This window comes from Schistocerca cancellata, chromosome 6 (assembly GCF_023864275.1).
Source record: "Schistocerca cancellata isolate TAMUIC-IGC-003103 chromosome 6, iqSchCanc2.1, whole genome shotgun sequence".
NCBI classification, from domain to species: domain Eukaryota; kingdom Metazoa; phylum Arthropoda; class Insecta; order Orthoptera; family Acrididae; genus Schistocerca; species Schistocerca cancellata.
In genome coordinates, this window is record NC_064631.1 from 603,762,218 (window position 1) to 603,778,479 (window position 16,262).

The 16,262-nt window shown below is 45.3% G+C and overlaps 1 protein-coding gene across 1 annotated transcript in view; it reads left to right on the forward strand.

Moving 5' to 3' along the window:
* Positions 1-16,262, forward strand: part of LOC126191075 (probable nuclear hormone receptor HR38) — an 80,614-nt gene that overhangs the window by 31,630 nt on the left and 32,722 nt on the right. The window contains exon 2 of the mRNA XM_049931794.1: positions 8,362-8,516. Within this exon, the coding sequence (XP_049787751.1) occupies positions 8,362-8,516 (155 nt within the window). The remainder of the gene's footprint in view (positions 1-8,361; positions 8,517-16,262) is intronic.

The window sequence follows — 16,262 nt, forward strand, 5'->3', positions numbered from 1 at the left end:
CCGAGCGGACCCGCCCGGTAATCGAACCCGGGCCCGCTGCGTGGCAGTGAGATGCGCTGACCACTCAAGAAAAGGAGGTGGACAGATACAAGATCGGAGTGCAACGACGTAATGTCCGGAGCACCGGTGCTAGATCGGTTGCATAAGGACAGCAGAGGAAACCAGCCGTAGCCTTGTCAAAGGAAGTGGTTCTAGGCAACCCTCAGAAAACCTCCAGCCAGAATGGCCGGCACGATTCTGAACGCAGCTTGCCCCCGAGTAGGACTCCTTTGTCTTGACCAATGTATCTCCTCGTTCAGTGTTGTATCACTTTCTTTGCCAGATAAAGAAATAAAATAAAAGGTAAAATAAATGCGATGTCAAACCTGCGATGTGCCATCTCCGATCTTACTTTCAGCACACTTCCCTGCAGTTCTACCAATAAACTGCACTTGAAACATGGACCTATGCAACTGAACTAGTCTTCTCACGATCTATCGAATGCCACAAAAAAGCTTCAGTACTTTGGTGTGTGCAAACGTTACAAGCCCTTTCGTGCACTACAACTGGCCGAAAGCCTTCTCGCTCTATCTTGAACAGTTGTGAATTACATCTACATCTACATGATTACTCTGCAAGACATAATTAAGTTCAAAAATGGCTCTGAGCACTATGGGACTTAACACCTGAGGTCATCAGTCCCCTGGAACTTAGAACTACTTAAACCTAATTAACCTAAACACATCACACACATCCATGCCCGAGGCAGGATTCGTTTCTGCGACCATAGCTGTCGTGCGGTTCCAGACTGAAGCGCCTAGAACCGCTCGGCCACACGGGCTGGCCATAATTAAGTGCCTGGCAGAGATTCATCGAACCAGCTTCAAATTATTTCTCTATCGTTCACTTTCGAACAGCAGGCGCGGAAAAGGACACTTAAATCTTCGTATTTTATTACGATGATCACGTCTCCCTATGTAGGTGGGCGCCAACAAAATATTTTCATACTCTGAGGAGAAAGTTGGCGCTTCAAATTTCTTGAGAAGATCTTACTGCAAATCAGCGTTAGCGATATGGGTCTGTAAGTCAGTAGATTACTCCTATTTCCTTTCTCGGGTATCGTTGTGACTTGTCCAACTTTCCAGTCCTCGGTTGATGCTGAGGGAATTAGATTAGGAAATGAGACACTTAAAGTAGTAAAGGAGTTTTACTATTTGGGGAGCAAAATAACTGATGATGGTAGAAGGAGAGAGGATATAAAATGTAGACTGCCAATGGCAAGGAAAGTGTTTCTGAAGAAGAGAAATTTGTTAACATCGAGTATTGATTTAAGTGTCAGGAAGTCGTTTCTGAAAGTATTTATATGGAGTGTAGCCAGGTATGTAAGTGAAACATGGACGATAAATAGTTTAGACAAGAAGAGAATAGAAGCTTTCGAAATGTGGTGCTACAGAAGAATGCTGAAGATTATATGGGTAGATCACATAACTAATGAGGAGGTATTGAATAGAATTGGGGAGAAGAGGAGTTTGTGGGACAACTTGACTACAAGAAGGGACCGGTTGGTAGGACATGTTCTGAGGCATCAAGGGACCACCAATTTGGTACTGGAGGGCAGCATGGAGGGTAAAAATCGTGGAGGAAGACCAAGATATGAATACACTAAGCAGATTCAGAAGGATGTAGGCTGCAGTAGGTACTGGGAGGTGAAGAAGGTTGCACAGGATAGAGTAGCGCGGAGAGCTGCATCAAACCAGTCTCAGGACTGAAGACCACAACAACAACAACAGGTACGGATCTTTCAACGAGCGATCGGTTGTATACGACTGCTAAATATGGACTGCGGCAGCCGATGCGCCACATCCCTGGCTCGACTACGCACAGACCAAAAGCTGGAGACCGGCCCCATTCCCCAGCGGCAACCCGATCCTCCGGCAGGCGAGCGGAAGGTGACGCGGCGGAGGGCGAGTCCTGGGGGTAGGGGGTGGGGGTGGGGGTGGGGGCCCGTCACGCCCCATAACCCGCACCCCGCGCTCCGACAATAGGCGGCACAAAAAAGTAGTAATAAAGCGACGGGCGGAGCGCGACCGAGTTTTCATCATCATAATCATCGTCATCGCATCGGCGGCCGGTGCGGCCGAAATGCCAGCGCGGTCCCCGGGGGCCTGGGGGCGGCTTATAAGCGCCGGCGGCGGCGCCGCGACGCCCCAGACGCCCGCCTGCCCGCTGCGGACGAGAGCATGCTCGCGCCTCCTTCAGGTTTGGCCGCGCAACGCAGCGCAGCACCGCAGCGCCGCGTCCGCCCGCGAGACCGCGGCCAGCCTACAGCTGCAAGGCGACCACTCGTACTGCTGCTGACTGCTGCCCGGGTCTCGCTTCACTCTACGCACGCGATTCATCTGCGTAACCCGATTGCCGGCGCGTTTTCTAATTGTTGCGAAGTTTTCTAGTGATCTTAGCCTATTTGGTTACGCTCGAGTTCCACCTAGCACAAATCAGAAACTGTACCCGTAATTTATAGCACAAGCGTGTCAAAAAAGTTTAGCGCTTACCGTGAATGTAATGTACCGTATGAGGCCTGTCGTGACAGGTAATGCAGTTTTCGATTCCAGAAGCCGAATGCATCGCCTTTTTTTTTTTATCATCACTGAAGGCCTACATGCCGACATTGAATGCAGCTGCTCGTGTTAAAACAGTTAAAAATTTTAATTTTAAAACTCGACGCTTTCTCTTTATTAAATTATGTTCTTAATTGCAGCTTCGCCCGTGTAGCCTGAACAGTAGCGTTGAAATCAAAGTTAAGACATATTAAACGGATTTTACCAAACTTGATCACGTATACAAGATTGTCGCTGCTAAAGTGCTAAAGTGCGTTTTTTCTGAAATTAATGAAGATATTTTCTATTTGAGTTTATTGTCATGTGTAGGCGAAATCTGTCGAAAATCTAAACATTGTTTACCTTTGACACTTGACTTCGTTCAAAACAGTGCGAAATCTCACCACATATTCAAATTGTTCGGAAATTCCCGTTACAAACGCCTAAGACTTGCAGAGGGGACAGAATACATACTATTTTGAATAGGATCCCATGTCCGGATACATCATTCAGCGACGCTGCGGACGTCAAAGTAATAGGCGTCGGTGCCTATAAATGTATGTAATACAGGTTGATTTCGTTATATTGTTGCAGGCCTTCAAGGATAATGGAGACGGATGCATGTATCAATTTGAGGTAAGGGGCCCTGGTTCAGCAACTAACAAGTTCAAAGTTATAAGCGAAAATCATTCTCATGCCCCCCACCGTGGAAGACATGTAGCGGTACCGTTCTTTCTAAGAATGTAGGGTAAGAAACTTTCAGAGGTGGTAGTATGGACCAAAACAAGAAAAAATGTCCAGTAAATATGGGCTCGAAAATGCATACCGGAGGATCTATGAGCAGTTTTCCATCTTCGCAATTGAACAAGTGGTAATAGCTCTTAAAGCATGCATTTCAGAGCCCACGTTTACTGGACATTTTTTTCTTATTTTAGTCCATATTACCCCCGCTGAAAGTTGTCTACCCACCAATCTTAGCAACAAGCGTTTCGGTACATGTATTCTTCCGTCACAAGTATCACAATGATTTTCGCTTATAACTTTCGATTCGTCCGTTTCCAGTACAGGGACCCTTACCTCACATTGATACATTTATCCTTCTCCAGCATCCTTGAAAGTTTGTAACATCATCACGCAATCACCCTGTATCTATATTTACAGCCGCCAGCGCCTGTAACCCTGACGCTTCCTAGCGTCGCTGTATGACGCTGCAGGACATAAGTTTTATTCAAAATATTATGTACTCGTTCCGCTCTACAAGCCCTAGAAGTTTGTAACGGGAATTTCCGAACACCCTCTACATCGCAAAAACGAAAATTAATACATCGTCACAAACTCCAGGACAAAGGCAACCGATCACTCTGACTGGGAACAACTGGGAGGTCAAAATATGTGAGTGTATTATGTACAATGTCTGTGTTTGTGTGTAAAGGGAATCAAATTTGAAGACTTGCGCAGCACGTATTGAAGTCTGTCGACGAATGCGATAACCATGTTTCTGCAACTAGTTGTAACTCATCAACATTGCAAGGAACCGCAGTTCCTCGATTATGACACATGGAGGTTTCTTCTAACCGTGTATACATAACGAGCGTCCAATTGTGCTCCACCGGGTAAACGTCCGAAAAGATTTAACTAACTAACACCGTTAACATGTAAATATCTGTCCCCTTTTCATAGCCTCAGTACTACAATTAAATTTCTTCAAATCAACCCTGTTTAATACCAACCGCCGTGCCTTCTGTAAAGCTACTTAGCGGCGGACCAAATAGATTATTTTACATATGTTGCCTTTTGCAAAATGCTTTTGTATTTTTATACAAGTATCTTGTATTTCAAATACGTATATGTGAATATTTGTATTATTTGCAACACTGGAGAAACTAATGTTTAGCACTTTCTTATTCAGATACAGGCAAGTACGTCCATCTCGACTTTCTTATGACTCGAACTTTGACTGATTAATTTCAATCAAGTTACATAGTATCAGTTTAGATGCAACATTAATAGAAATCGAGTATTTATTTGGTTGCATATGACTTTGCAACTATACAGACTGCATCGCTTTGCAAGTACTTTGCTGTTCACCTTTAAAACTACGTCATCTGTAATGAATAGTGAACCGCTGTTTGTATAAATGTGCAGCGCTTCCTCTCCTGTAGTTCTTTTTTCAACTATTAGTAAACTCATTACAATGATACAACAACCTTGCTTTGAGAGACTAAGTCGCTAGGCGTTATCGGCTTTACCCCTGTTTCGTATCTACAACTAACGCTTCGTTGATCTCAAGAAGTAAGGCGGTGAGAATAATTTCTTAGAGCGCTGTCGATTTCATGTCACTTCGGCGCTACTTTGCCAAAACGGTAGTCGGAAGATTGTAGCTGAAAATTCCGACCAGCTGCGATTGTTAAGATTTTCCATGGCTGCCCTGCAGAAGTTGGGGTTAGTGCCACGATAGTCTCTTCAACAGGTCCACGCGCAGTTTCTACCTCATTATTGTGCAGCTGAGATAGCTTACTGTCTATCGAGATCTCTACGCCCACAGAACGCAACTCACACATTCCCCTTCTTTCCATTTAAAGAAAGAAGAGGAACAGTTCTGACGTCCAAATAGCTATTCGGAAAAACAATGTTCTCCAATATCTTACACAAGTTCAATGTTCTAATGGCACTCAGTGACGAACGCATCGTGCATCTGAGATGCCAGCTACGTAAACTGCTCACCGCGTGACTGCCTCTGGTGCAACTTTCTTGGGGAGCAGACCGAATTGCAGAAACCAACTGCCGCACACGCATCACTTGCAGACTAGTGCAGCTAGGCATTTAGCACCGCAGCACGGTGCGCAGTATAGTAGAAGAGAGACGCACACTCTACACCTGACGCTGCAGCATCCAGCTCGTTCCTCTCCATAACAGGCTACTGTCTCCTGACGTGACAGCTATTAGCACAGAGTAAGAAACATCTCACTGTTTGTTCTTCTTCCGGAAAAAAAGATTAAAAAGGAGAAGCTGCGGAAATCAATTTACAGGTAACTGACGAAGCAATCTCCGCCGTCTCTGAATCGAACAAAATATTTTCCTTTCATTTCTTCTCTCTCTCTCTCTCCCTCTCTCTCTCTCTCTCTCTGTCTCTCTTTCTTTGTTCTTGTGTTGCTTGATAAAAAAACACAATGCGGAATTATTGGTCGTTACAAGCAAAATCCACTCTTGGCTACGCAGTGTCAGACGTCAAAGCAAACCGCGATCGTTCGTTTACTGTGCAACGTGATATACCAGATGTCAAGTACAGTAAAAATTCGCGGGGGCAAAATTCGTGTAACAAACATAGCTTCAAAGGATACAGAGGCGTCTAAATGCACTGCCTGGCCAAACAATATTCCTCCGTCTAAACTATCCTATTCGAAGCGAGCCACAAGACTCCTCTGTGAACTGTTATACATATACACAACACACACACACACACACACACAAAGGTTTTTGAAAGTTGTATCATTGTGATCATGTGTAAGGCACCAACGAAGCAGCTCAGTTTGCGACACATCATGCGACCTCTGAATAGAGCGGTCAACTTTCTGTAACTGCTTCGTACCCCCGTACACACCGCTATGTCAAGGAACAATGTAGGGGTTTTAAGCGCTTAATATCACCCGATACTTCGTGTTCTGAAAGAGAGATTTCAGCTCTCGGCCGCGCGGAGTGGTCGCGCGGTTTAGGGCGCGATGGCACGAATTGCGCGGCCCCTCCCGCCAGAGGTTCGAGTCCTCTCTCGGGCATGGGTGTGTGTGTTGTTCTTAGCGTTAAGTTAGTTTAAGTAGTGTGTAAGTCTAGGGACCGATGACCTCAGCAGTTTGGTCCCTTAGGAATTCACACACATGTAAATATTTTTCCGGATCTCGACACGAACCCAGTATCTATCTACCACCGCATTAGCTGTTTAACGTTCGTGGACATCGAGATCGTTGCGGATTGAGTAGTAACTCTCAAGGAGCAGGAAGGGACAAGATGGCGACCGAAGACAAACTCAGATTTCACCTAAAGTGATTCAGGGGAAGCACGGAAATTCTAAATCAATATGCAACATACTCTGGTACAGGCAGTCTTTGGAAGACGGTAGTCTCCTAGAGTGTGGAGAGTTTTTGCGGGATTCGGATGGGGTGGAGAGATTTTAGTGGGAGTTTGACACTCAGATGGCCCGCGAGGCTTCAGTCGGATACAGCAACGCCGATTGTAACTTGCCTCATAAGCTAACCGAACAAAACATTTAAACCTTTAAAGAGCACGCCCTGGTCGCTTTCGAGCGCTGTACTTGGTGCGGAACAACGAAGTCATATGACCGCGCACCGCCGACGTAAGCCACGGCAATGAGCCACGGCAATGAGAATGACAGAAGAAGCTGTCGTGTGTGGACCTTCCCATGACGACACCGTGAATGAAGTTGCTGGATTTGCTGGTGTACCAATGCAGCCTGTCCAACATACGTACTAAAAATGTGTAGCTAGCGGGCATGTAACACGACGTAAGGACACCGCTCCGAAAAAGATCCTCAGTAACAGCGTCCCGAGACGGCTGTCACGGCAATCGGTTTCCAACCCGACAGGAATTGTTATTGTAAGCGAATACAGGTCCATCTCGACCACGTCCCGAGAGAACATTGCAAAGCGAACTGCATGCAATCGACATCCGAAGTTGTGTACATCTCAGAAACCCGTTGCTCACTGCTGCGCACAAAGCCGGACGTGTTCAGTGGGCCGAATAACACAGAAACCGGACAGTAGTTTACTGCAGGAGTGTACTGGAATCCCACTACCGCCATTTTGCTTCTTTTCAAGTGATGCGAGGTGTCAGCTGCACCAACGACCCAATCATCCCTTCAGCTCAGCGCGTGTGGAGGCTGTAGTTAGGGACGATGATTCTGTGGTCTTTTTCGTACCCTTCGGCCCATTCATCCAGGTTAGCAAGAAAATGGACCATGGCGCTTACTTCAGTATTCACGCTGTCCAGTTGTTGCTCTGTCTTTCTACACCATCATGATGGGTACGCAGTGGAGACTCCCGTCTCCCAAGATAGCAACCGAGTGATAAGGCTGCACACTTACGTTCCTGGTCTGACTGATCCGCAACATCAGCCGATCGCAATCGCATAGAAAATGTCTAGGACTGAAACTTCCTGGCAGATTAAAGCTGTGTGCCGGACCGAGACTCGAACTCGGGACCTTTGCCTTTCGCGGGCAAGTGCTCTACCAACTGAGCTACCCAAGCACGACTCACGCCCCGTCCTCACAGCTTTACTTCTGCCAATACCTCGTCTCCTACCTTCCAAACTTTACAGAAGCTCTCCTGCAAACCTTGCAGAACTAGCACTCCTGAAAGAAAGGATATTGCGGAGACGTGGTTCTAGAAACATCCCCCAGGCTGTGGCTAAGCCAAGTTACATATCAGCGTACATTCCGCTGTAGAGTGAAAATTTTCATTCTAGGTGTGTCTAGGACTATTTGGAACAGTCAACATTTAGGTAGCTCAACGCATCTAATCAATGACGATTTACTTCAGCTAGATGTGGCATATCTGAAGAAAGTCGTGCACTCTGTTCGTCGAGCTGAGTCCATTGTCGAGACTAGAGGCGGTGTTACTTGGTATTAGCGTAAAGCGTCCTATGACTTTTGTCCGGTGTGCTTATGATCGCCGTAGCGATAATAAAGGAACAGTATGTGAAGGAAGCGAGCAGTTGCGAGAGCGTCGTTGGAGGGTGTGCGGCAGCGCAGTGAGAGAGCCGGATGCTTGCGCAGGTCCCGAGCTCGGCAGCAGCAAGGAGCCGAGCGCAGCCGCCGCCGCCGCCGCCGCCGCCGCCGCCGCCTCCTCCGCGGACCTCGCTCTGAGTCGCGTGCCGCTGGGCTCCACGCCTCTCTCCGTCGCCTCAAGTATGCTGCTTCTGCAGACGCAGGTGAGTCCGCGCGCCGCCGCCCCCGCGGCCGCCCTCGGCATGCCGTCCGCTTCACGCAGCATGCAGTAGCGCACAGCTCTGTCCCCCCAGCTGCACCCGGGGCGCCCCCCACCCCCGGCCAGTCCCCACGACACGGAAGCACAGCTTTTGCTCGCTAGTCGCAATTGTTGCCCCCCTTGCGGTGATAACAACACGTACCACGTCGCTATTGTCGCGGTTGTTCCGAAGCCCTCGTATGACCAGTTACAAGTGTGTAACACCCCGACCGAAACACGCCAGAACGGTCGAATATTTGGCAACAGACGGTGGTTCCACTACACAACTCATTGCAACATAAGCCGTATACTACAATGCCAGGCACGACCCTCGGTTTCGATTCGTCACTCGTATGGCTACCAATCTAATAAATGATAGGATGGCTGGAACAGCTTCACTGGAATGCCATGCGATCTTCCTGACGTCTTATTGCAACGGAGTCACGACGACCCTTCTTGGATCTAGGGCCCATCTTCTCAGCGACATTCTTCTCCTACGACCGAAGTGGTCCATTCCCATTGACTAAGCTCCCTACCTGCTGTTGAAGCCTAATACAGAGAGAGCAGTATTTCTGCACTGCGTAGAGCAAATCTTTCGATGCCGATCGCTAAGAGTTAAAATCAGATAGGAGGAGACTGTTATTTCAATAATCGGAGGCGCAACAGAATTAGGCAGGTCGTATTTGTTTAAAGCTTCCCCCTAGACACTTCACACACCGCACTGTGCTCTCTTAGAACCGCTTCAGTTTTGTCTGAGACGCGGCTCACGATAATTCCTTCAATAAGCATCCGAGAACTCTCACTGAATATCACACGATAGCGCTACAAAGAACACCTGTCTTCGCGTAACATTTGCGGTAACAGTAGGAAACTCCATTCAAGTTTTAAAAAAAGCCACAAATAAATGAATATGTTAAACAGATCTTAGAAGTTCATTACTTGTTGCAGGATCTTTTCTTTTAACAACTTACTGTGGACGAAGAAAGCTGCTTGTTAAAAATTTCATAAAATATCGAGTATGACGAAAGTCTTAAAAACAAGTTTCGGACAGGGCAAGCATTCAAAACAAATCGTACTGCATACCAAGGAGACCATCATAGTTTCTGTGATGGAAAGTAACTCCTTTCGGTCATGTGTCACACAACTCAGAACTTCCCACCGCTCGATTTTCGGGAATCAGGCATCAAAATCTCTGCGTCTTTCGTATCCAAAAAGATATTCGCTAGCTCTGGGAACTCGCTGGCGATCTGCCTAAAGTGAGAGGCCTGTGAAAGTGTATTGACTGCAACTTCAAATGTTACACAAAGCAAGAGAGTGGACACTTGATGAAGATTCAAAACCTCAGTTTGTCAGTCCTCTTTTCTGTCTTTCAGAATTTTCCCCGAATATTGCAGTGGCTCTCGAATACCTTTGCCCTACTGTTCTTCAGCGTTACATGTGTTTCACGACTTCCGAAAGGTTCAATCAGCGCTCAAAATTGGTACGCCACACTCTGCTCAGTGCTCACTTAATACAACATACGACTAAAACAGCACGCAGTGCCACTGCCCTTTTTTTTTTTCAGATACTCCAGCTCTACAAATTTCGAAATAAATGGGAAACTGGGCGATTAACGCAAAATAAAACTGGCGACTGGCTTGATAAAGCCCTGCGTTTCCGTTCAAGTTCCGGTTAGCATCCATCATCAGGAAACACAGAATGGCACGGCTTTGCATGGCGCGTGCACTTCCCCTGCAATTGCTGCATGCGTTAGCCTTTCCGCTGTACAGATGGTCCGGTCCCACGCCACGGAGACAGCCCCTAGTCGAGGGACTCACAGTCTGCACCGTTCGCCGTAGATATTGCCGACTCAGACTGTCAGTTGACGGCCCCAAGAGAGAAAGACTACCGGTTGTAAATTTTCGGGCTGGCTGTCGGTGAAAGTGGCGTTGGGGCGGAGACCACCAAATCCACGTGGATGACTCGCTTCTTGTAAAACTTATTGGTAGTTCTCAGTGTGCAAATTTTATTTTTCGATGATGACAAGTTAGAAGGAATACGACACTTATTTCATTGTGCAGTATTTTAACTGTTAATGTTCTAACTACTGTGTAACAAAATGGAGAAAAGCGCTTCTGTTATTACTAGAGGGCAAATTAAGCAATAAATTTCTCTAGGATTGTAATGAAACAACGTAACAGAACAATGTGCACCAAGCAGAAACTGTTGGGTCAAATGCTTTGCCAACCTTTAGAGATGTCCGATTGACCTGGAAATTATATTGTTTTGGTGTGTGGTGTATTTTTTGCCATAATCAGGTTTCGATAATCTCCATCACCGTGTCTCCCTCTCTTTCAGCCATCTGCAAAATATTGCTAATTACTGCCTGCAAGGTTGATTGCAGCAGAATTGGGAAAGGATTGGCGACGCAGACCGTCGAAAAGTGGACAAGTCTCTCATAGAGACAGGCCTTAGTAACTCGTTTTACAGTTAAGTAAACTCTTACTGGTACAATTTTGCGAAGGTTTTATGTAAGTATTGGTGGGAACTAAAATCTCTTGTTGTTCTGTTACATATTAATATGTTTGCCTTCTCAGTTTACTGTCATTAAATACCTTGAACCACAGTATTTCTATTAGACAGTGTCACGCAATGTTTCCCTGTTTGTTATTACCTGCTGGAGTTTCAGTGCTGTTAAACTTTATGTACCCTTAGAGAATCTGAATCATGTGGTGGAGGTCACGGAAGTCTCCTTCGCCCAGTGTCTGCTAATAACAGCATTCCGTCTGTAATTAACTTACTGTATATAAGACACTTGAAATATTTCTAGTTCAAAAATATGTTTCAGTTGTTGCTTTGCTACTATTTCTTTTTGAAACTATCTCCGCATTTTCAGTTCAGACTGTCACAGCGTTTTATTATTAACGAAAAATAACACCTTTCCAAATGCTATCTAATTGACGTATATTTCGTGGAACTCGTATTTACAATGATATAGTGAACTCAAAAGTGCTGCTCGACCTGTGTAATCTGACCGAAAGGCCGTAGTTCCAAGCGTTCGTGCTCTTGAGATAACGCTTAAAGATTAGTGAACCAAAGCCCTTGAGTCCATTGAAAAATGATATGTGTCCCATTCATAAAACGCTGTTATTTCGAAATGTCACTATTTCATTGAGACTCCTCAACAACAGGAAGTGTTACGCAACCCATTTTTACGACTTTAAGATAAGGAATTTTCGATTTCTACGAACGGCTCATTTAGATAAGTAACGAGCTGAGCACCTGGCGCTACCCGGGTGTGTATTTATACCAACCTTCTGTTAGTCTGTCTCATCCTTCCCCCTCTCTCTGCCCATCCCTTCCTTCACCCCCTCTCTGTCCATCTCCTCCACCCGCCTCTCGTTCCATCTCTTCCTGCCCTCTCTCTATCCGCCTTCTCTTCTTCTCCCTTCTCTCTGCACGTTATCACGTTCACCCCAATAGGATGCTGGTGGTTCTTATCCCCATAGTACTTCTTTCCAGATTGTAACTAATATGTGTACCAAATTTGGTTGAAATCGTTCCAGGGGGTTAGGAAGAGCTTTTTACCCGTGCCTTTGCCCGTCTTCGCATATGTAAATATATTTGACACATATTTAACATAAGTCACACGTATCTGCACACACATTTCATCTATCTCTCGAGCTAATTTAGCCCTGCAGTTTCATTTCAACGAAGCTCAATGTTAATGACGTCGTATCTCCTCAACTATGTGCTGTACAATGATATAATTTTGTAGCTACATCCAATGTTATATGTGGCTGCCGTTTACGAAATGTGTTGTGAATAGAGCAAGTAGTACAGAAGTAATAAATTAAAACGTCATGCACGATGAGGCAGTTTTTCACACAACATGTCTCCTGAACTGTGTCGTACAATGATATATTTTTCTGCCCAGTAGTTCAGGAAGAAATGCGGGACATACATACACACATACGTACAGACACATATACGAACATATACAGGGTGGTCAGAAAGAGTCTGGAAAATTCGTAAGGCCGTTGCAGGACAGGTTATGCTGAGAAATCTCTGTTAAGGGAAAAAAAATCGATACGTTGAGCCGTTTCCGAGTTAATTAACATTGAAGTTAGCCAATCAATCCTTACTACAGCCCCACGTTCAATTTTTGTATCGCTCTCTTGTTCGATTTCAGGAAACCAGGTGAAGGGCACGTTTGACGACACTGCCTCCGGCTGGCCGCTTGAATTTGCGCGCACCACGGCCTGTCTTTATAACCGTAGTGCTAATTAACTCGGAAACAGCGCATGTATCGAATTTTTGTTAATAATTAGTTCTCAGCGCAACCTACACCGGAACACCCTTAGAAGCTTTTCAGACTGTTTCTGACCATCCTGTATACGTACATCCATTTTTATAATACGTGTGGATTAGGAGATTTCTGGGAACGGCCGATTCCGATAGGAGACGGGCCACAAATTAATGTATCATTCATTGAACGAAATAAATCTATAAAATGTCATCTGACTTGGTAGACGGCGTCAAGAGATGTTGCAGTTTTATCTCAAGGAGTTCACGCTATGCTTTACGACTCTGATTCGCGTGGATTCAAATCTCGATTGAGAATACTGTTCTGCATCCTTCAAGGGTAATGCATACAGATGCATCCTCCAAGGGCAATGCACAACAGTACCATAACTGCACAGATTAATCTGTCTTTCTATTTTAACAGTGTCTGTTAAGATTTTTTCCTCGAAGTGTTGCTTCCTGTGTACAATGATGCTACAAAGATTATGACGACAATGATAGTGAAGACTGTCTGATAGACTTTCAATTTCGGTCACTATACGGCTCTTTTCTATACTCGCGGAGAGTTTTCTTCCAAACACGAAATACATCGATTGTATGTGTGCCCTGAATTAAATTATGCTCATATCGACCACCTTAACAAATTAAATTGTTTGTTTTTTTCATATGCCACTTGTTAATAAGAGTGCAAGGTATTAAACATTGCACATCTTTAAAGCTTAAATATTACGTTAGAAGCGCGAGATATCTAGACTGTCCCTTTTCACAGTATGTACCATATTTTAGACTGCACTATCTGGTGTACAGAAAGTATTCACTCTCTCTGCTGACAACAGAGGATGCAAGCATGAAACTTAAACCAAAAAAGAACCTGGACATACAGAAAAATGAGAGCTGAATAATTTAATACGCCTATAGCTATTTCATTCACCTTTCTGCACCGATAGTCCAACAACTTTTCGTACACTTTCTGGATGTTTTTATCTGTATTTGTAGGCTTAGGACGTCTCTCTCACGTGTTATCATCAAGAGAAGTACGGCCGACCATCTGTTAACTGTTGAAATGGAAAGAACAGCCCGCTCTTAAAAATTCAGCACCTTTTGATGAACTTCCCTAGGCAATAAATAAGCCCAAATCAAATATTACATGATGGCACATTTCCCCAGTTTATCAATTTGAACGAAACACATGCGACATCGCTGTTTTCATGGACCTCATACATAAAACTGTTCATAGCCCTCAGAAAAAGTTGACACTTGGCGCACGTTGCTGTACGAACATAAAAAAAACGTTGATATCAACTCTATACATGTGCCGGACCGAGATCTTAGACCTTGCAAATAAGTAGTCAGGGGCTGAAGCTGCCTACCAAAGGAGCGCACGTGTAGTTTAGGGAGCACTGCTCCACCCCTTTCTTTTTACAAATTTCCTGGAAGATGCGCCGACAGAAGAATGCCGCGGCGCTGCCTGCAGCACGGGACACGACAGGGCGGGCTGACATTTGGCGGAATGTGTCCCCAGTGGCGGCGCGATTGCTGCGAGCCCTGGAGCGCGACCACTCCCCCTCCCCCTACCTCCTCCTGGTCCCAACCCCCGCTCCTACCACCCGCCCACACTCATCGCCCCCTCCCCACAGCCTTTATTATTAATTTCGCACGCTCCTCGAGCGACGGCCGGTACGCCGTGATTTAGCGCGGCGTGACGTGCTTTTGTTCTCTACCAAATCAAAAACAAGTAACACGAGCTCGAAAGGCGTTTCACACCCTCGATTTCACCCCCTCGATCGTGTCCGATTAATCCGAGGGCCCTAGCAATGGAAATTCTACGCAGAGTAGACTTGCCTCTGATTAAGTAAGAGGTTCTTCAATAACTCCCTCGTGTAATTCGATATTAACTCGTGTCGCTTGCAACAAAACCAGGTCACTCACGCGCCATATTTCGATCGTTAATAATGGTTCATTACTATTCAGATACTTCTCCCAAGGTGACGCTAATGTAGAAATGGGAAAGCGAGGCACGGATTATAGATTGCACCAAGGATTTCTCTAACGCCCAGTTCTCGGTGGAGCTCGTAAAAGGTTGACACATCTGTCAACGTCATAGCCATGCGGCGCTGCTGTGATCACTGGATGCTGGGAACGGGGCAGCTTTTGTCGCTAAATTGGATATATTGCAAACACGGAGCGCTGGCGTTCACCCTTACCCTAGTCAACAACAACAAAGATCAATAAATATCGTAGATTACAACTTATCCAGTTACAATTTACTTATTTACCTCTGCTCAGACTGTTCCATCCCTTACAAAACGAGCTTTTTTTTTTTTTTTTTTTGACACTGCTCTAAATTAATAATTCTACCGACACTATGAACACATGAAAATTAGTGACGTGGTGTGTTGAGTAATGAAACAACAATATGTCTTGGTACAGGTTCACAGCCTACAGCGATGATCATACATTACTCCTGACTCGGAATTCAAAACTTCAGAAGTTACAATCGTGATTTATTCAGAATAGAGATACGTATTTCTCATCAATATATACCAAACGCGTAAAACATTATAAATTCCGTTTACAAGGGGTTTAACTCGCCAAAGTTTTATTTAATATCGGTTCAATCGGCGTCTGAAGAATTTCTACATTCGAAACAAATTCTTTAAAGCTGTACATAGTATTTATCGGTAACTCAATATTATGAATCCGGATGACTGGTGAAAACTGTCATTGTTACTATACTCACTAGAGATATCGAAGCTTAAGTTTCGTCCCAACTTTCTTCCATAATTCTACAGTTTGGAAAATTATCCTAAACTCTGAAGCTCCAACCATGCTGTCGTCGAACACGATACTTCAAAGTCTACCGTAGATCATCACACGGATAATATTGAAAATTTAAGACTATTAAAAATAAACTACAAACAGTGATTCTCCACGATCCTGGTTTACGAATAATTTCTCCTATCTGCACGTTTGCTGACGCCAACAGCCGTCTGCAACAGACAAGGGATGCGGTGTTCGGACGCACGAAGCCGAAACGACGTGGTACCCTTTCAGCTCCACCCTTGTGGACTGGGCACTATTCTTCAAGCCCTCCATTCAGCTGGAGGAGGATACTCGCCAGTGATCACAAAGGCGCCCTACGAGTAGCGATCCGCCTCCACCACACTATTTGTCGTTTCGTAATAAGGTATAGCATCTTCTACATTGATATCGTTTTGGCCGTGGTCAATGGCGGGCACTTCTTTGCCACGTGAGTAGCAAGTTACGAGGCGCTGTCCAGCCATGACCACCGGATGAAAACTCTTAACATACTGCAGATAAGACGCACCGTGGTTTTGAGTGCATTTTGCGGACCAGCTCTTCTTAGATATAAATGAGCACTTTTATCAGATCCCCGCGATGGACAATCACGATAATAACGTAAATC